At 43.7% G+C, this 20,547-nt stretch overlaps 1 protein-coding gene across 4 annotated transcripts in view; it reads right to left on the reverse strand.

The window, feature by feature from the left end:
• STK38L (serine/threonine kinase 38 like) overlaps positions 1-20,547 on the reverse strand; it is a 47,536-nt gene that overhangs the window by 16,505 nt on the left and 10,484 nt on the right. For all 4 annotated transcript variants that reach the window (XM_064420730.1, XM_064420728.1, XM_064420727.1 and 1 more), the window contains exons 2-3: positions 1,879-2,023; positions 81-132 (exon numbers count right to left, since the gene is read on the reverse strand). In XM_064420730.1, coding sequence (XP_064276800.1) covers positions 81-132; positions 1,879-2,012 — 186 coding nt within the window. In that variant the 5' untranslated portion in view covers positions 2,013-2,023. The remainder of the gene's footprint in view (positions 1-80; positions 133-1,878; positions 2,024-20,547) is intronic.

A 20,547-nucleotide genomic window follows, 5' to 3' on the forward strand; every position in this document is an offset into this window, starting at 1 on the left:
TCTGTGAGCTCTTCAAAAGCTCATCTGAAGCAGTGGGACAAAAGCAAGGCAGTTTGTAAGGTTATTTAAGCAGGATTTACCTCCTCATCTGCAAGGCCTTCCTCTTCCATAGCCACTTCCAGCTTCTTCTGCCTGCCAAGGACAGAAACAGGGGATTGCACATTTATTAAAACCAAACAAAACACCATAAGTAAACACCTTTGCTTCACATACTCCAAGTACTGAAGAATTTGTCTCAGATGGAAATTTACAGGCAGACAGCCCCACTCCATCCAGTTACTCATTTATGAACAAAGCTGAGGAAAATGTAGAAGCAAATTTAAGTACACGCTCATGTACTTGCAGAATCAGGCATTAAACCTATATGAAAAAGTATGTTATTAGAGTGATTGTATCTTGTTGAATTAAGGCTGTTTTTATCAATTAGGATTTCAAGCCAGAATAAAAATCATTTTTTTCACCATTTCTATCTCAGCTCCATCTCCCACATGCTGCCCAGCTCCAGCTTCCATCCCCTCTGGGTGATGACCTCCCCCTGGTCATACACCTGGTCCTGCCCCTCTTCTTCCCATGCCAACTAAACTCTACCCCCTGGATGCACCATCCTCTCCCCACTAGAGTCCTGCCCAGGCCAGGGCTCACAGCTCCAAGTCTTCCACCAGTGCCATGCTAGACTGGGAGGCTCTGAGAGGGGAGCAAAGCCTGGCAATACCCCCCAGGTGGCAGGGGGTCAGCATATGGCAATGGACCCCTTTCTGTCCACTCACAGGATGCTCCTTTACGGCTGCCAGGGTGCAGCTTTCTGAAGGCTGGTTACCCCCTTGCAGCAGCCAAGAATTCAAAGGCTTGGAGCCAGGCTGCTGGTGCCTTTCAGCACTTTGGGAAGTGCAGCAGGATCCTCTAAATTACAGGCCCTTGATAGACAGTCTAGTCTCCTAAGCAGAAGCAACTCCATTACATGGAATAATGACTAAATATGATGAAGAGAGAAACCCTGCTGCTTGACTGAAAACCCTTCAATTAAAAACATATTACCAGGGGAATGATAATTTCATACATTAATGACAATCCAACACAAGATTCATTATAATCAAACACTTGGTGCTTTGACACCTAATTCAAGTGGCACTTCACACCTCAGAGACAGGACTGGGCACTGCTGGGAGAAGCTGAGTGGTGATGACCATCCCATACTCCCATGCAAGGAGTACCAGGCTGCACTACCCAAGCAGAACTTACAGACTGGGATTACATTATCCCCAAAAGTCTTCCTGCCCACCTGAGAGCCTCTCAAACCCTCCATCATCAACCCCTTAGTCATTTGCTGCCATTTATTTCTACACCAGCTCTTTGCCTTCTTTCCTTACGCCATCATCCCATCAAACACCTCTCAGCCCTGTTCCCTCTCTCCTATACACTCCCTTCTGCAGGGTTTGGAAGTCTTGGCATGAGCTCCATGGTACAGAGCAGGAATAGACACCATAAGTCGCGGCCTCACCCCAAACCAAGCTCCCACCCCATAGCAGCTCTGCAGAGTTCATTCCCTGGGGCACATGCAGAAAAATGAGAGGTCTCCAACCTCATAAAGAAGGTGAAACCTCAGGTAACTGCAAAATAACACCCTGCACAGAGCAGTTTCCACAAAGTAACTGATGAGGAGGTGGATTGCATGAAAACGTCAGAAGTGGAGCTCCTTGACCACTCAGTGAGTGGGGTGTTCATAGGTGCCCCCAAAGACAGCCTGTGGCCTCTAGAATTCACTCCCTGCCACCACATACAGAAAAACTTCCCAGAGCTGTCCCATCCCTGGGGATTGAAGTGCCCTTGAACAAACAGCAAGAAAAGCTGTAGAGCTGGGAGAGGAAGCAGAGGCAATACCTGGTTTCCCTCTCCTCGTGCTGTATAATAAGGTTGCTGTAGAAGTTCTCCAGTGTGAGTTTGGCCACCGTCACTCTCTCCCGGGTGTGGTTACTCATGGGAAAGGATGTTGTAGTCCCTGCAGTCATTGCCATGGTAACATGTACTGAAAGAGAGCAAGTTAAATCATTACTCACTTCAAAAAGAAAATTTAAAAAATACATATTCCTCTTTCCCACTCTCCATCTCCAAATTCTTAGGCACTCCAGAATTCACAGTAAAGGCACTGTTCTTTAGATATAAGAAACTCTATTAAAAATCACCTTATAAAATTATTCCATGATAACAGGAGGATGTGCTATCCACTCTCTAAAAAGTAACAACATGTTGGCAAAACAAAGAGTGAATCATGGCAAAGAGCACTGCGTGCTCCAGACAGCTCACCCAGCTGTGCTTGTCCACAAATAGGGAAAATGTCCCTCTGGCAGATATCCTGGGCCCAGCCTGGGGGAGGGAAAAGGGATAGGAAAGAGAAGGATCAGGCAGCTCCCAGAGCTGGACTTGTCACAACTCTGTGACAATTTCAGACTCCAAAAAGTCTAGATGCTAAAAAAAAAGATGGGATAAAATGAGTCAGCAAATGGAACAAGCCCCTAACCCCCATCCAGAAAAGATATTTCAAGGATAAAGATAACCATCTAATATATTTGAATTTTAAATCTGCTCCACAAAATTACACTTGGCCAAGTGGTATTTATGGCTTAGGGCACACAGTCACTGGGCACCTAAAAACTGGGAAGAAAGCAGAAAGAAGAAAGACTGCTCTTCTTGAGAGATTTCATCCTGAACCCAAAGAACTTGGATGTACTGGAACAACACTTCTAAATGCTGGAAAAAGACATCTCAGGGCAGCTCTGAATGCCCTGCAGCTGATCCAAGAAATCCAGGGGAGATTAAAAAAAAACAGGACAGTTTGTCCTAAGATTCATGCCCTACCTGGAAGTGGGTTGAAGCACTTTAGGAGAGACTCATAGAAGAAAAGCATGAAAAGCAGCATCTCAGCCCCACTCCTCCTTGGTCAGGTTGTTTTAAAGTTAGTTTTGGAATATTACACAGAAGTACACATCACAGAACCATGGAATGGCCTGGGGTGGAAGGGACCTCAAATACCTTGTTCTTCACCCTCCTGCTATGGGCAGGGACACCTTCCACTATCCCAGCTTACTCAGACCCCCTTCTGGGCTTGGACACTGCCAGGGATGGAACAGCCACAGCTTCTCTGGGCAACCTGTGCCAGGGCCTCACCACCCTCAGAGTAAAGAATTTCTTCTTCATATCCAATCTAAACCTCCTCTCTGTCTGTGTGAAACTGTCACTCCAGGCCCTTCTCAAGAGTCTCTCTGCATCTTTCCTGTGGGCACTTTGCACTTCAGGCACTTGGCTTCCTTTTTTTTTTTTTTTTTTTTTTTATTTAAGCCTTTCATTTCAGCAAAGGATTGTGTAGAAGACAAATCCTGAATTAGGCTTAATTTAAGCAGACCCCAATGGCTTTTAGGTGAACTGATAAGGGGTTTCATACAGAAGGGAACTCACACGTCCACACTGGGGCAGGAGGAGTGCTGAACTCTGCTCCAAGCTCTTTGTTTTGGTTCTGCCTGCTGCACTCTGAGAGGGTGGGATTTTTTTCCTGTGGATTTTTCATGGGATCTGATATGACAATAGGGTATTGGTTGCCAGAAACACCGTTGCTGTGTCAGAAATAAAGGCATTTTATAGCATCACATGGATATTATTTTAGCTGTTTCTTTTGAAGTGCACAAGACACCAGAATTCTAAGAATAAAAATATATCTCTCCATAAAGGCACAAAGAGGTTTTAATAGGAATACAGCTGCTTCAAAGTGATACCAATATTTCTATTTTTAATCAATCTTTTATTCCCTTCAGTTTTCTATTGAAGAAAGATAAGATCTGTCAATTCCTAGCAGTGTTTGCTAAAAAATAGACAGTTCTGTTCTTCACACAGAAACATCCCCCATGCTGGACACGTCTCCAAAAGTCGGGAGAAATTAGCACTGGTCTCACTGTTGTGTTTACTGTACAATTTTAGACTTTTTCCCTCAATAGGTGGGAAAAGATAAATACAAACCAGTTTATAAGAGCAAATCAAACAAAGCAACAGCTGACCACACATTGGCATCTGTGATTAAGCTATTTCAAGAAATTACCTAACAGACTAAAAGCCTGCCTTCTGATAATTTTGGAACATAGGACAGAGCAGCATTAACTCAGGCTTGAAATGGATTAACCTTTATTTAAGGTATAGCAGGCACACTCTCACACTGGATATTTCTCCTTTGCATATCTTGTATTCCTGGTAGGATAAAACAACACTGCAACCTGATTTCCTGTTCATTTGTTTTGCCCGTGCTCTACACTCACAAATGCAGGCACTGCCAGACAGCAAATCCAAGTCACTGGGCTTTATTAAACTTGTAAAAAGGAGATCCCAATCCCAGCACTGGCACCCCACACTATCAACACTGGGACTGACCCTCATATGCTTCACAGGAGGGAAAGACAGATGAGTGTCCCCAGTTAGCTCTGCCACTGTGGGGAGAAAACCAACCCAAAACGACCACAAAGAAAATATTTGCAAAAGCAGGAGATGCCTTAAGTTCTCCAGAGTCCCCAAAGTAAATGAAAAAGAGCACAGACCTGGCAGGAGACAAGAGATATCCCACAAAATCCTATGCAAACTCACTGCCAAGAAAATCTCTTCAGCCTTTTTCCTTCTGTCTCTGCTTCCAGTAACGAGCCCCCAAACACAGCACAAATCCACATCCCAGACAACATATTCAGCTGGGAGTCACCAAGAACAGTCCTTAAACATGACCTTTAAAACAAAATTATGCAGAGGAATGGGGGCGGGAAGGAAGGCGCCCCAAAATAGGACCTTTTATTGACAGCACACTACTCGTACTGACCTCACCACATTAACAGGAATGCTTTGAAAAGGTGCCACCCATAATTCTTGGAAATGCCCTCACAAGCCTACTAGTTTACCCAAATCCATGCCACCTCCATAATGGAACCATTCAACTCCTGCTGCATCACTGAAATTACTTTAGGCTCCCAGGACCATGAGGAATGTAATATTCAACCAGTTGGCCACATTTAGCCAGAACTCCTCTGGCTGACAGAGGATCTTTCTGAAGGGCCTGGAACATCCCCAAGTGTGAGGAAGAAAGACATCAAACAGATGCAATGGACAGGAGGTGCTGAGCCTGCGGGACCAGGGCTGGGAGCTGCCAGGAGCAGGGATGCCGTATGTGCTGCCTGGCCGAGGAAATGAGCCCGTGCCTCCTGCAGGAATGGCTGAAATTCCAGCCTGAGCTCTCCTGATGCCAGCTCAGCACCTGCAGCATGGGGATAAGGAGGTATGGATGTGCAGCAGCGAGGGGAAGAGAGGGAGAGGGAGAGTTCCCAAAGGATGAGGGAGAGCAGAGTACAGCCACAGAAAGGGGAGAGCATCCAAACGCTACTGAACTGGAGCCTTCAAGAGATGTCTCCAAGCAAGTCCCTCTTGATCCATCATTGAATAGAATATGTCAGTTCGATATGACTCTCCCTCTCTCTCCTGGGAGAAAAATGATGCCTAAACAAAACATACATTTGACCTTATTGTTCCTAGATCTCTTCTGATTGTGAAGCAGAGAAAGGCCTAGCAGCATTGACTACAACTTCAGTCTGCACTCCCATTTGTCACAACACCTCTAAATCAAACTGCATCTGTTTGCGAAGTTTCCACCCTTTAAACTCCCACACCCAGATTCTGCTACACCACTGGTAATTCCAAACCCCACATTCTCTCTGGGGCACGTCTTGGCAGCTCCCACAGCCTGTAATTAATGTTTTCATTAAACTATTGGATTAAGTCTGTTATTAATGAATGCAAGAATCACTAAGGCATCCAATCCCACCTGCTGCAGCAACTCCAAAGAGGAGAGATGGAATAAATCAAAGCAAATGGAGAACTGCTCTGCCCTGAAACACAGCACTTTGTGGTATCCCTTTCTAATCAGGAAGGGATAAGAATATAGAATCCAAGCCTCCTGCACAGCTGTGTCAGTAAGAAAAGCCACAGAATACTTTAAACCAGGCTGGATCTATACTATCAAACTAATCTGAACCTAAGTCACACCCGGAAACATTTTCTTTTTGAAGCCATATGTGTAGTACAGTTATACAGTAGCCCTAGAATAAATTTACTCGGGACTCAGTGAGTATTTAAGTTAGGGAGCAAACCCCACACCCAATTCTGCTAGAGAGAAAAACACCTTTTCTCCACATGACAGAAGGATGCTTGCTGGTCCCCGATTTGGATTTACAATGTCAAGCTACAAACATGTTCAGCGGGACAGGGAAGAGCAATCCTCCCTCCAAAATTACATCCATTTACAGATAGACTGATAATAATTTTAATTTATCCACCCAAGCATACCCCTACAGCCCAGCAGTTAGGAAGGCAGCTTGCTATTACAGTAAAAACTGCCAAATTTATGACATTTCCATTTAACATTCCAAGAGAATTTGCCTCTTGAATTAACGCCTCTGGATAAATCAGATACCGAAACATATTTTTGCCTTTCAAAATTCCCATAGTTTCAGCACGACATTGAACTTGCTCCTGAAATGAAGTATAAAAATGGCATTTTTCAAGAATTATGAAGTAAAAGAGAAAGGAGAGACAAAGCAAACACATAGAGCACAATGAAGTGGGTACCTTCAGAAATTCCAGCTGTCACCACTGTGCCCAGAGCTGGGACTCTTCTGGGTGAGAAGTGAGAGCAGACTCTGCTTGGCTCCTTCCAGACAACCCAGCCCAGCAACTCACCAAGCTGGGCACTAAACCCACAGCTGACAAGGATTATAGTAAAAAAATGACAAGGATTATATTTTAAAAATGAGGTGCTATCTAGGAAAGCAGCACAGACACAGCAAAGCTTTGAGCACAAGCACCAGCCCCACAGTCTCCAAATTGTTTGAATTCTCTTAAAGAGAGACAGGATATATATAAAACTGAAAAAAACCCAACCTACCATACACAAATAATAGCATGATTCACACCAAGGGGCAGTGGGCAGGGCCAGACAAATGAAAAAAACAGCCCAAGGCTCAGCAGGATGATGTGGTGGGATGTATTCTGAGCAGCTTCTGAGACATGCAGCCGTACGTGGAGTGAGCAAATAGACAGCAAAGATAAAAATGCTGTACAACAGCTGAGAGTTTCAGTGAGGGAACAGAAGGAGAAAGTACCATCAGCCCAGGAGGAACATGACTTTCTGCACAACAGTTTCTGCTAGCAGAGGTTTGGCAACTGTACTGTGCGTATTTTCACCATCCAATTGTTTATACTGAACCCCTTCCAGCTGATGACCTGGGCTGGAAGGGACTTTGAAGACCATCCAGTTCCAAACCCCTGCCATGGAGAGGGACACCTTCCACTATCCCAGCTTACTCAGACCCCCTTCTGGGCTTGGACACTGCCAGGGATGGAACAGCCACAGCTTCTCTGGGCAACCTGTGCCAGGGCCTCACCACCCTCAGAGTAAAGAATTTCTTCTTCATATCCAATCTAAACCTTCTCTCTGTCTGTGTGAAACTGTCACTCCATGAAACTGTCACTTGCCCTTGTCAAGAGTCTCTCTCCATCTTTCCTGTGGGTTCTCTTCAGGCACTGGAAGGCCACAATGAGGTCACCCTAAAGCCTTCCCTTCTTCAGGCTGAACAATCCCAATTCCCTCAGTCTTCCCTCTCAGCAGAGCTGCTTCATCCCTCTGATCCCCTTGGTGTCCCTGCTCTGGCCTGCCTCCAGCAGCTCCCAGTCCTTCCTGTGCTGGGATCCCAGGGCTGGATGCAGCCCTGCAGGGGGTGGCTCAGCAGAGCGGGGCAGAATCCCCCCTTCATCTGCTGCCCTGGGGCTCTGGGTGCAGCCCAGCACAGGGGGGTTCTATCTTCTTTTTCTATAACCTAGTTTAATCCATTTCCAAAGCTTTTGATTAACCTCCAGAAACACTCAAAACTTAACAGGACCCTGAAGCCTCCAAGCAGCAAGCTGACAAGAAAACCTCGCTAGTCCCATCTATGCCAATTATGGGCCAATATTTTACAACTCCTGGGGTGTGATCTTCATAATTGTGTTATTTCTAAATACAGCTTTCTGTGCTTAGAACAGAACCTTGTACAAAGTTCACTCATGTCAACAAAAAAACCCCTTCAGCTCAATGGGTTTTGACCTAGTAGTCCCATTCCAGCCTCAGGATGATGCTATCTGTTGTTACTGAGGTTCGTAATTTTCAGATCAGCAGGTTTGCCAAGAACTGCTCTGGGTATGTTTCAGACAGAAAAATAAGTATTTTGTTCCTCCATAATTCATGTTTTCAGTAATATCACCATTCACAAGCCCCTGTTTCATTTAATCTGCTACTGACAGGAAACAACATTCCCTGGCAGATAAAACAAATCAGATATTTCACGGTGCAGATTCTTCTTCAACATTATTGCCATGACCAGATCCTTCAGACACCCTTCAGTTTTTACAAATCTCCTTTTGGGAAGGGAAGACAAAGTTCACACACTCAGAATGGGTGTTGTCTTCCTCTAAATTCTTCTGATATTTGATTCTATGATCTGGTTTCCAAGTTAAAGGAAAAGAGAAGCAAACCATGCCATCACTGACACTTCAGCATTTCATTCACCTTGTTTATTTACTTCATCTCCTTTAGCCTTCCTTCCCCGATGCCCATTACGGTTGACTAAATTTTGTTACTTTAAAGTTACAAATTTAATTATATTTGTTCTATTTTAAAAACCATTAAGAAACTAAGTAAAATTAGCCCCACTGGAACAGGCTTGGCTATTTAAAAGTCAAAGATGTTCAAGTGTTTTAGCCATTTTCAGCCATTCTTCCCCCATGGGGCATCTGCCTGAGGCACCTTTATAGTCGCAGCTAAAAGCAGAAAGTGCTGCACGACTCTTGAACCAAAAGGAGTAGACACTCCCACTCCCTGATCCCCAGGACTGTGAGAAAACCCTGGGGAGACACACAGGACTCAGGATGCAAACACTGCACAAGTCCTGCAGCCACTGTGATGATGATGACACCAGGGAAACCTGGGGGATGTCAAGACCCAGAGAGCATTTTGGGGTGTCAGCAGCCAGCTCCAATATGCTCCCTAAACACCAAAAGACTTTAATGCACCCAAAATAGATGTTTTCAAGATGAAGGAAGGTACTTTCCTGCCCTGAGGCTGATTCCTAAACCTAAAAACACCCCAAAATAGCAGTGTGGGGCTCTGATTAGAGCAGGCAAAAAATCCCTCTGCCAAACAGCAGGAACCCCTCCCAGGCCAGGCCAGGGCTGTGTGCATGCTGTAAGCTGGCACAAGCCTGGACTGTCTCTGAAAGGAGCCATCCCATTTGCCATCCAACCATCTGTTTGTTTCCTTCCCGCTGTCGCTCCATGCTTTGTGTCAGCACAAGAAGCTGCACAACCCACACTGAGGAACCACTACCAGGCTGAAATAAATTCTTTTTAAAATAGTTTGGGTGAGGCTGGTTTCACCTGCAGCGATTGACAAGGGCCACCCTGCCCCAGGCTGAGCCTCCTAGGCCCTTCCCATGGAGTCAGTCCAAAAGCAGGAAACAAGCAGGCATGGCCTCCTCGTCTTTTAATCTGGCTCGTATAAATTAATCTCGGAAATCATTCCAACACACCCACAGTAATGATAAGGAAATATTTCCTAATATGGAATAAAAACTGAATATTGGAGTTGCGCTGCACTCCAGGATTTCCTGCTATTCAACACAAATGAGCAGCAGAAGTCTCCCATGAACAGCAGCTGAGATTCAGCTCTCTGCTGCTCTCGACAAGCAGCAAGCGTAAATTCATTTCCCTGACAGGAAAAGGTACAGGCTGAAACTATATATGGATATACAAGAGTATACAGGGGAATATATGCACTAAAAACCCCCTAGGTCTACCTACACCTATCTAAGATCCATAAACTATGTTTATTTCCCTTGAGAGTTAATCTTTTGTCCATTCAAGTAGTAAAGAAACTTTTGATCCAAACGTCATAACCTTGGATTTCACAAACAATGGGAGACTGGCCATGTGAAGTTTAGAAAAGCAAATCTACTAATAAGGTCACTTCCATCTCAGCTCCACTTGCCTTCAGCCTTCGGTGATACAATTACATTCTTTAAGTTCTACTGTCAATAGCTCTGTCCCAAAGTGAGGAGCACATTTCAAGACATTCTGTACTTAAAACACTCGCTCAGCACTGAAGGACATGCAATGACTTCCCAACATCTTCCTGAGCTCTTTCAAATAACTCATTTTACTCCCTTTACTTCTTAAGACAATCCAGCCATTAGGGTTTAGCAGTACCCACTCAAACTGCCTCACTGAGCATGTGTGTGTAGCTGTGGGCAGGACTCCCACACCCACCCCAACGTCACCGAGAAAGGGGACACACGGAGGTTGTACTTCTGCTCCAACTGCAGGAATGGAGGGCTAGAGCCAGGAACAGGAAGAGAACAGAGGTGCTGGTGTCTCCACACACTGCTGTCTTCCAAGGAGTGCTCCAAGTGGGAGGTCAGCTCAGAACAACACTGGATAACTAAATGAAGCATGAGACGTGATGAGGGAACCAGACCTGCAGTCCCAAGCAGCCACTCCTTTACTTCCAGTATTTACCATTTGGGTGCATTTTAATTTCCTGGGGACAAGAGAAATCAGTAGCTTGCTGAAAGCCAACACTGCTCTGCAGTGAAATAACATTTCATAGCTTGCTTCACCTCATTCTATCTGTCCTTCCTTCTGGCTCTCCCCATGTTTCACAGTGCTGCAAATCTTTCTTCTCTCAAAAGTGTCTAAAAACAAGAAGCTTTTCTATTTACTGGAGCAATTACATTCCTGTGCACTTAAGCATTTTCACAGCTTTTAGCAGGTACTTGTATCCAGGTGTAAGAAAACATTGTTTTAAGACCCATTGAATTAATGGGCATAAAAAAAGCCCATGCTAAATATCTTGCTGCAATGTTTTGGTTCATGAAATAATTACAAACAGAGCAAGGTCAACAATCATAAATCTGCTTCCTCCTCAGTTATTGGTTTTCTGGATAGAGGCCTACTCGGGTCCAATGAAAAACATGTTCCATTCTAAAACATGTACAACTGTCCAAAGGTAACATTCAGTCACAGGGAGTTTCTCTACATCTTTTGTGACAAACAGGCACAAGTTGGGACAAAAGCAATGAATAAGCAAAGAAGCTTCTAATACAGCACCAGTACAAGTTTCAAGGAAACTGTGTGACATTTTCAGATGTCATTCAAGAAGCTCTGCGCTTAGATTTTAGGTATTTTGTAAAGCCCTTCTACTTCCTAAGGAGCCTAGGGAAGCAGAACCTTTGGGAATCAGGAGGGACTGCTGCACTGAAGAATGCTGTAGAAAGTACCAAGTTTGCTTTTCTTTTCCACTGATGTATGTTCAAATCCCTGACTTTTGCCAGGCTCTTTTTGGATCACATCAATCAAATTAAGTAATTACACACAATAAGTCTGTGCCAGCAAAGGAGCTGACTGCTAAATGAGATGCAGAATATCAGTGCCTGGCCATGGCCTGTGCAGTGCCTCCAGTCAGGGTTAATGATCACAACAAATCCCTCTGGCCCTCCAAAACTGTATATGCAGGTAGTGTCTGTTATCAGTGTACACAACACTCAAGAACACGTTTGCCCATTCAAATATCACTGCAGCACTTAATTCTTTGAACTAGGATATTTCGAGTGGCAGACAGCTGTTGGCACACAAAGCAGACCAGCGAGAGCCCAGAGACAAAAAGATGAGTGTGGTTTCCTGATGTAAGGGAGGAGCACATGGTACCACCCTGCCAGTGCCTGAAGCTGGGAAGCAGATTTGGAATGGTGGGGATGTAGCTGAGCCATACTCTTACCACCAAATCACCAGCAACAGAAGTGGAGAATGAAGCTTTATCTCATAAAGGAACCCTAATGACAACACCTAATCCCCATAGTGATAATAAGGATAACTGAGAAGAGAAAGCTTTACCACTGTGCTTTATCATCAGACTGGTTATGGGGAGAACAGTCAATACAACTGTGGTCTCGTATTTCAACATTTCTATCAAATTGAGAATGCATATATCACAAACACACAGCAAACGGGTAGCTGGAATTTATCCCTCTGAAATTTTTAGAGGTTTAGGTAGAGAGGAAACAGCTCTGGCAGAGGCAGACTGCCTTATGAAATACCAGAGTCTTACTGCAGCCTTTCCTTCACATCCCAACTGCTCATCTCCTCCACAGCTGAAGGGCACCAGGAATACTTTGTTATGACAGTCTGTATGTCCACATAACTGCATATTCACTTCCTACATAACTGTATATTCACTCTTCTAGGAAGAGAAGAGGAAGGCAAAAAAGGAACTGCATGCAGATGAAAGATGATGAGGTTTGTGATGGGCCTTAGCTCCTGGCGAGTAGTAATTCTCCAGCTTTGGCCTGGGAATGTTCACTCAGAATGGGTGTTGTTTTCCTCTAAATTCTTCTCAGATATTTGATTCTATGATCTGGTTTCCAAGTTAAAGGAAAAGAGAAGCAAACCAGGGTGTGGATAAATGCTCTGACTATATCCATCTGCAAGGGAGGTAGGGGAAAAGGAACAGAAGAGATCTGCTTAAGTTTCTACAAGATATTAAGGCTGTATGTTAAACATGCATGAAAGGGTAAATTTCCAGATTAAAAATAAATAAATAAAATTTAAAGAGCCAGTTTCCTAAGCTTTCAAGATGAAATGGATTATGGCAAAAAAAAGCAGAAAAAAGATAACAAATTCTCTAGGAGCAAACCTTTCCCACCAAGGAAACGTTCAGAACAGAAAACACTGGAGCATGTCCTGAGGGCGAAGCACTCTCTTGACTGAGAAAAGGAGCAGGACTTGTCAGTAGAAGAAGGACTCTTCATGGAACAGGGGTCACCTCAAGCAAAGGAGAAGAAACACTTGTGTTCCTACAGAATGGCTCTCACTGTTCCTTTTCAAGATGATAGTCTGTACGGCGACCATGTGTCATTGTGCCTCCATTTCTTTATCTGTCAAGTGCAGATAAATACAAGTGGAGGAAACCTGAACGGAAATACCAGTTTTGTACAAACAATGGGTCAAGATGGAGACTGGTGGAGAGGCAAATAAAGACTACTTTCAGGCAGTGATTTGAATTGCTTGCCAAATTGCATACAAGCAGGTATTTCCCATAAATAGTAACCAGAGAAAAACCCAAATAAGCTGTAGGAAGAATGAAATAATTTCCACTTTTGAAATATTATTTAACATTAACATTTCCTTATGGGCATGGGCCCTATGCTCAAGGCCTTTACCCAGAAAGGACAGACACTGCTGCCAAGTCCTGCTTCAAGGACTTGTCAGTACAGGTCTACAATTGGTTCTTAGAAAGACTAGAAAATTCTCACCATCCAGGGTTCCAACAAAGTCCCTTCCTTTCCACTGGGCTGATCCCTCAAGTCCCAGCCACACATTCCTACAGTTTTCCTAATAATGCAGCCAGAGGCCAGTTAGGGCAACTCAGCAGCAGCATGACAAAATTAAGCTACCAACCAGCCCATGCTCTTGTGAAAAGGAGACCACTCTTCATAAGATCAGCAAATTGGTTTGTGCCATCCTCCAACTCCACAAATTCAGTGAAAGAGGAGCAATTAAATAGGGACAGGCACAGAGGACAAGGGGGAGAACAGCACTGTCCCTTTTGCAGGCAGCCAGACTTGGACTACATCCCAGTAAAGTCTGAATACACTTGTGGCAGTGGGAGTACAGGGCTGTCCCTTTGGACAGAGGCCATTTATGTCACATTGGGAGCCCCACAGTGACAACTGTTGTCCAAACATTGACTCTCACCAATGAGTCACATCCCTCTTGCCCCCACTTTGGCTGGCTCCATTTGGAAGTGGGCTGGTGGAGAGGAGAGCTGTGCAAAGCTCTCAAAACACAGGCTGTAACTACTTTCTGACACTCACTTCACTTCAGGCTGCAACAGTACAGAACACAATCCATTTGATTCTGATGGAAATGGTCAAGGTGAGGCTAATCATGACGGACAGCTGAGCACCCATCCATGTGCTGCACTCGCCATGGATCACCCCAGCCACATTTACAAAGTCCAGAAAGGGTTTGTACCATGTGCTGCTCCCATTTGCCTTGTGAGATTTCCTGCATTCTTCTGGGGCACAGCTCAGTTCCAGCACGCTGAGCAAAGCCCAGTATGGACAGCAAGCTCAAACAGCAATGCTGTGCTGCAGCAGAAGTCCACCCTGCAGCACACACAGACACAACTACGCAACCAGTACTTGAATCTGAATAGTTTTATGATCACTCAAACACTTAAAGCAATGCCCAGTACCTGATCTATGGGAACACATCAGAAACATCCACTTAAAGGCCCATCCTAATTTCTCACTCATTCCTTAATGCATCTCCTCTCAGTCTATTCAACCACCCTCCCAAAAGAGTTGCCTGCTCAGGTATCCCTAATAAAACCTCTAATGGTGACTTGAAGTGAAAAAATCCTGCAGAATAAAACCACGTTAAATTGCTGTCATTTGCCAGTGATGCAAGCATTGAAGTAGTGAATATCTGGAGTTTTCTGTCTGCAGATGACATATGTACAGAGGAAGGATGCTTTTGTGGCTACAGCACAGGAAACTGCATTAAGTAATAGATGATATGGATTCTATTTTATTTCCTGTGTGCAAAACCAAACCATACAGAAAGAAAAATAAAACATGTACTTAGGGTGTGCCTCAGTCACCCTAAAAGACAGCAAACATCATTCCTGTAGCCAGCATGTCATGTTAGGAAGTTAAAGGAGTTCACAGGCACAAAAGACTGGGGTCTTAAGTATTAAGAAGTTATTAATTCATTCTGAAAATTCGTTATTTAACCTAAAACATATGAGACATGTGGCCCCCCTTTTTAAGTGCACTTGTGTGAGCTGCCCATTTGAGGGCTGCAGCCAAGCAAGGATCTGTATATTGTGGGTTTGGAAGGGTGTGTGGCAAGATAAGCACCTGAGACAGCTTGCACTGTTCCAAAGACAGGGCTGAAATCTCACCATGAATTCAGAAACAGGGGGAAAATATATGGGAAAGAGCAATAGGAAGGACACTGAATATCAATACTCTGCAAGAGGCCAAATTTGGTGATAGCATTTCCAAGCTGAGCTCCAACAACCTTGAAGAAACGCTGCTCTTGTGAGTCCAGCTGAGAGCATTCCTCCAATGACTCTCTAGTCAATGTTTACACAATCTGTTGCTCATATGCAAATAACATTAATCAGCTGATTTTAAAGCACAGATAAATAGGCAACCTTTGGAAAGTTTTACAGTTTCCCAGTAAAGCCACACACAGTATCAGGAATGTGGCTTGTCACATTGATATAGCACAGGGTAAGAGAGAACATGTCCCACTTTCACAAATCACAAGGAAGCAGCTGCTCTGCTCTATTCTCTTCACTTCTGAAAATGTTAGGAGCACCAAAAAATAAAGAGAAAGTAGTCTAATAAAGTAGTATTAGCACAGAATCAAAAACATTTACATCTGTGGTTCCTCAGATGATTAATTATTGCTTCAGTTGAGCCTTAAAATATATTTTAACTTGCACTCATTTACAAAATGAAAAGCAAGTGAAAGCCCTTATTTTAGAACTGCCCCGGCAGTCAGAAAAGGTCTGGAAGAAACAAGCACTTTCTTTTTACTCCACATTTTATGATCCATTGATACTGAGCCCTATCTCCCTAGCCTAGGTCCATAACAAAAAATTCATTACTCTCTCCAGATCTAAGATGGTAACTCAGGGTTGGAAGCAAGATCTGGAGGCTAGTCTACTTTTTTTGGGTTTTTTTGATCCCCTTGAGTAAAATTTTGTAAAACAAATTATGGAAATTTCAGCAAATCCTAAAAGCACAGGGAAGTTGCTCTGCTGGCAGCTTCCAGGAGGGAAGGTGTGCCCTCTTTCTTCCCAGCATGCTCAAAGCTGCAAAGGTCTCTTGGCGTTGGTAGCAAGCCTCAAGCTGCTTTCCTCTCCTCTGGGTTATCCCTTGTGTTAATAATGCCAGAAAGGATCTCCATCTTGCAATGAACTGGAGCTGCAGGCTTTATTCTGCTTTCCTGTGTCATGTACCTTCCAACCCAGCCTTCAAGCAGATTATGTTTTGCCCCTTTAAAATACTTTCCAACCAGATCTGGAGGTACTTTGGAAAATTAAAACATAACACACATGAACTTAATAATGAAAGCTGGCAACTGTATCACCTGGACTGAGAAGGAATTTAAATAAACCAAGCCTTCAGTCGTGGCAGGATTTTGAAGGTGCATGAGCAAGGGAAGATCCCTCACTTGAAACAACTATCTGCAGCAGCCTGTAGGGAACAGACCCCTTCCATTTACTACCAGAAATTTATCCAAGAAAGAAGCCATCATGGTTGGAAGAGACCTGCAAGATCAAGTCTGGTCCTTGACCAAATGCCACCACATCAACTCAACCACAGCATTAAGCGCCACCTAAAATCACTTCTTGAACACTTCCAGGGATGGTGAGCCACACATACTGACACAGCACTCTCCACACACAGTTCTGAAAAAATGCAGACAATTTCAGTCTGATTTCAGAAATGCAGAAAGCAAGGCATAACAAAATTAATCAGAGCCACCAAAAAATAAATTAAATCAAAAGTTAACTATGCAGCACTGGCATCTGAGGCACAAAGAGTAATTTGCAGCAGCTGCCAAAAACCTGAAGGAAGAGCTGAGACACAGAATTAGTGTATTAGTCCTGAATCTCACCTTGAGTTTAGTATTACAGTCAGATCAGGCCAGCGCTGGGCAAAGACACACTGCTTCTCTGGCAAGGCTCTACACAGACACATTTGAAAAATAAAGTGTGTGCACTTCAGGAACATAAAAATGCTTTATGGAATCCTATTTTTAACAGTAAATGCCACAATGAACTATGGGAAAATCTAGAATTACAGCAGGAAACAGAAGAAAAAGCTCAATTGACCTGAGCCCAGGGATTTTTCAGAGGTGCAACTGCAGAGGATCACAGGAGCCCTGGGACTCTCAGCTGCTGAAGAGGGAGCACATTCTTCATGCTGTTCTGGAGAAAAACAAATAGATCCTGACCACTCTGCTGGCAAAACAAAAGAAGGCCAGGAATTCACAAGTTCTTGCTTGAACCTGCAGGGATATTTGCCAAACCACGTGAACCCACTAGATCCTGTTATTGTTGACATTTCACCTCCTCCAGGGAGCTACTCAAAAGTCACACAGCAGTATCAGGGTGTTTGCTCCAGGCAGCACAACTGCAAGTCCACCCAGGCCTTCCCTGCACCAATATTTTTTCCAACTGTAGTCACCCTTACAGAAGGCAGAAGCAAACATCTCCTTCCAGTACTTTTCCAAGTCCACTGAGCAACCAGGATGGTTAAAATGTCCAACTGCCTCGGATGTGCAACTTTTAAACATTCAAGTCCAGGTAGATGAATCCTGCCTGGCATCTGACACAATGCCAGCTCTCATTGTGATGAGGATACCTGGAATGAGTCTTTGGATTTAGCAGCTTGCTTCTCCTCATAATCTCCAAATCCTCTAACTGTTGGCTATACCTGCAACAGGTTTCTCAAGCACATTTAGAGACTCATCCTCAGTGAACAGTCGTACAACAAACAGATTCCACTTTCAGTTAAATATGTTCTAAAAGCCCAATGAAGCGAACAAAATAGGTGGCATCCCTCATTCCCAACTCCAACCACAGGACACTGGACCCTCCAGCAGAAGAGGGCCAGGCAAGTCTGTAATGTGGATTTTTCACCTAATTTAAGACACTTGGAATCCAGCTGTGGCTTGAGCATCTTGTCATTTTTACAGCCTTTAACTCTGGGCACCTTACAGACAGTAAAAATATTCTTCACATAAAGAAAGATGAAGATCTGAAGCTCTATATATAGTATTTGCTAAAAATACCTCTTTCGAGACATCCCTTGCCAAACAGGTGTCAAAACTTCAAAAGCTGAATTATCATGTTGAAATATTTGAAATGCAAGTTGTTATGATTCTTGTGAGGCATGGCTGGCAGGCAGAGATGGCATCTTTCAGCTCCAAGAGCTGGTCCAGGCAGTAACTGGAAATAGCTCCTCGGTGGCTTATGTGAAATGAGTCAACGGATCACAGTCCAGCTCTCAGCAAATTAGGAACCACATCACAAAAGCATCTGTAAGAGCTTGTTGATACCATTCTGAAGGGCAAGGACTCAACAAGGTAGGGAAAAAGAATTTTCCTCCCTCAAAATAGCACTCTTCAAAACACGAATTGCTTCTATCCAGCATCTTTTGTGAAAGCAACCCAGTGCATTTTTGCTAAATATTAACTAATCTAAGTATTCCTTTAAGTAATACCTGAAATCCAGCACTTCACCGGTAGTAAAGACCAAGACTTACTGACTTCCAACATGCCAGAACCATGCAAAAGGAGACCAGGAATATTCCCATCTCCATTCTAACTGTATTTCTTTCTGGAGCGAACAGAAGTTTCAGAGCTCTCAAGCATTTTTCTTCAAGAAAATTTAGCACAGAAGCAGAGGTTCCCCTTGAATCACCCACTTCATTTCAAAGAAATCAATCATTAGTTGCATTTGCCTTCTATCTTGCCAGTAAAAGGGCATGAAGCAAGCAAGGCAAATTTAGAAAACTAAGTAACAATATTTTAGACTCTGCTTTAAGAAAACAAAGTAATTTTAGCTGAATGTGTCACAGTTGACAGCAATAGCTTTGAAAGCATCAGTCAACTCCATTAATTAACCAGAATCCCATTTTTGGGATGGCACAAGGTAACTGAATGTAATCACACAACATTAGGGGATTGGTGCTGCTCAGTAAATTCAGAGATGCCAAGTTGAGCAAAAATAATGAGTTTCATTCAGAGATGAAAGCCTTCTGAATTTTGGTGCTTTGTGAACAGCTGCTAAACTGATTGAACAATGCCTGTGAAGTACACAAGGTCAAATGTGGTCAGTACCTCAAAGAGTACATTTCAATACTGAAAAAGCACTTGTGAAAAACATCTCAGCATACCCTTATCTGCCCAGCACTTAAAAAATGTGCTAAGTATCCACAACAGAGGCAGGATTATTCTTTGTCAGTCCCCTCTCCCTCAAAGCTGATGAGAATTATACCACCAAATTCAATATGGATAGTAGATCCATAAAAAAAAAAAAAAGAGGCTTCCTGGTTAGAATTAGCATTGACTGAGGTACCAAAGGAAATCAAGAATTACAAGAAATTTGTATGGAAAAAAAAAAGTGTTTATTTTATTCACACATTAGTCAATGCCGTTGTTAGGAATATTAGTAATTCGTGGAGATAAATAGTATATAAAAATATATATGTGAACTGGGGAGAGAAAAAGGGGGGGGGAATCCCTTCGTTCCCTTTTAGGTTAAAAAATCCAACAGGATGACGAGATCACAAAGCCGCAGCAGATGGACATCTCAGTATTTGCATCCGAAAAGAACCCCAGCTGCACCAGGGAGGAACATTCATCAGCACCTACGCCCAAAGACGCCAGGTGCTGATGGCCCAGACAAGATGCCTATCTGTGGGGATCAGAACCATCAAACACATTGAATCTGAATGCCAGGTTCCGGGAACCAGAGGAATGGACCATTCCACCCCCCCGGACGAGGCTTTGTCCAGGGAAAGAAACTACCTTGAATATGAAGAACTCAGAAGGAAACAAAGACTTTCTGCCGCAGGCCAAATAAACTGTATAAAAACTGCTACCTTGCAAGCAGTAAGTGTGGACGGAGAAGTCTAGGCACCAGTTGGTCCATTCCTCACGTTCACCCGTATCACTTCCCGGGGGTGATACGCTGGCCGTTTTGGTGGTGGCTGTCGAGACCGTTTTTATGGTCGCGGAATAAATTTTATTTTTCATATTTTTATTAAAATTGGCTAATTCGCATTTTTTTATTTATAACAGCCGTTAATCTGGAAAATCACTGGAATGCATTCAGTAAAGCTTTCTTAGCTAAATTTTTTTTCACTAAAGACCCTACAGTCAGGGTCAAACAGAAACTACCTTCCTGATCTATCCAAGGAAGAGAAAGCAAAGGCAGATGCTTGCTATAGCACAGGACAAAAAGCTTCTGTTTGCCTGCCTTGATGTACATAAATACCGGCAGCCCACTTGTGTCAGTGACTTCATCTTGTAAAACAGCTTTGTTGACACGATCATCCCCACCCCTGAAGAGAAGGAAGCTGCACCCAAAGTACCCATTCAGACGTTCCAGACAGGAGTCTGGCCTACCATCCAAGACAAATATGGAGCTTTAGCTGCAATGTTTCTACTTGGGGTTTCCCAGTTTGCAATATCTGAAGAGGATTTACTTTAGGATTCAAGGAGAAGAGGGGTGGGTGGTCCTTAATTAACCAGCCTTTGTGGCAAAACCCAGCCTTGTCTTGGCACACAAGAGAGGGAAGGAAAGCACTTGGATTCCACACTGACTTAAGAAAATCTCATCCTGCAACTACATTCTCC

The sequence above is a fragment of the Passer domesticus genome, chromosome 5, assembly GCF_036417665.1.
Source record: "Passer domesticus isolate bPasDom1 chromosome 5, bPasDom1.hap1, whole genome shotgun sequence".
NCBI lineage: Eukaryota > Metazoa > Chordata > Aves > Passeriformes > Passeridae > Passer > Passer domesticus.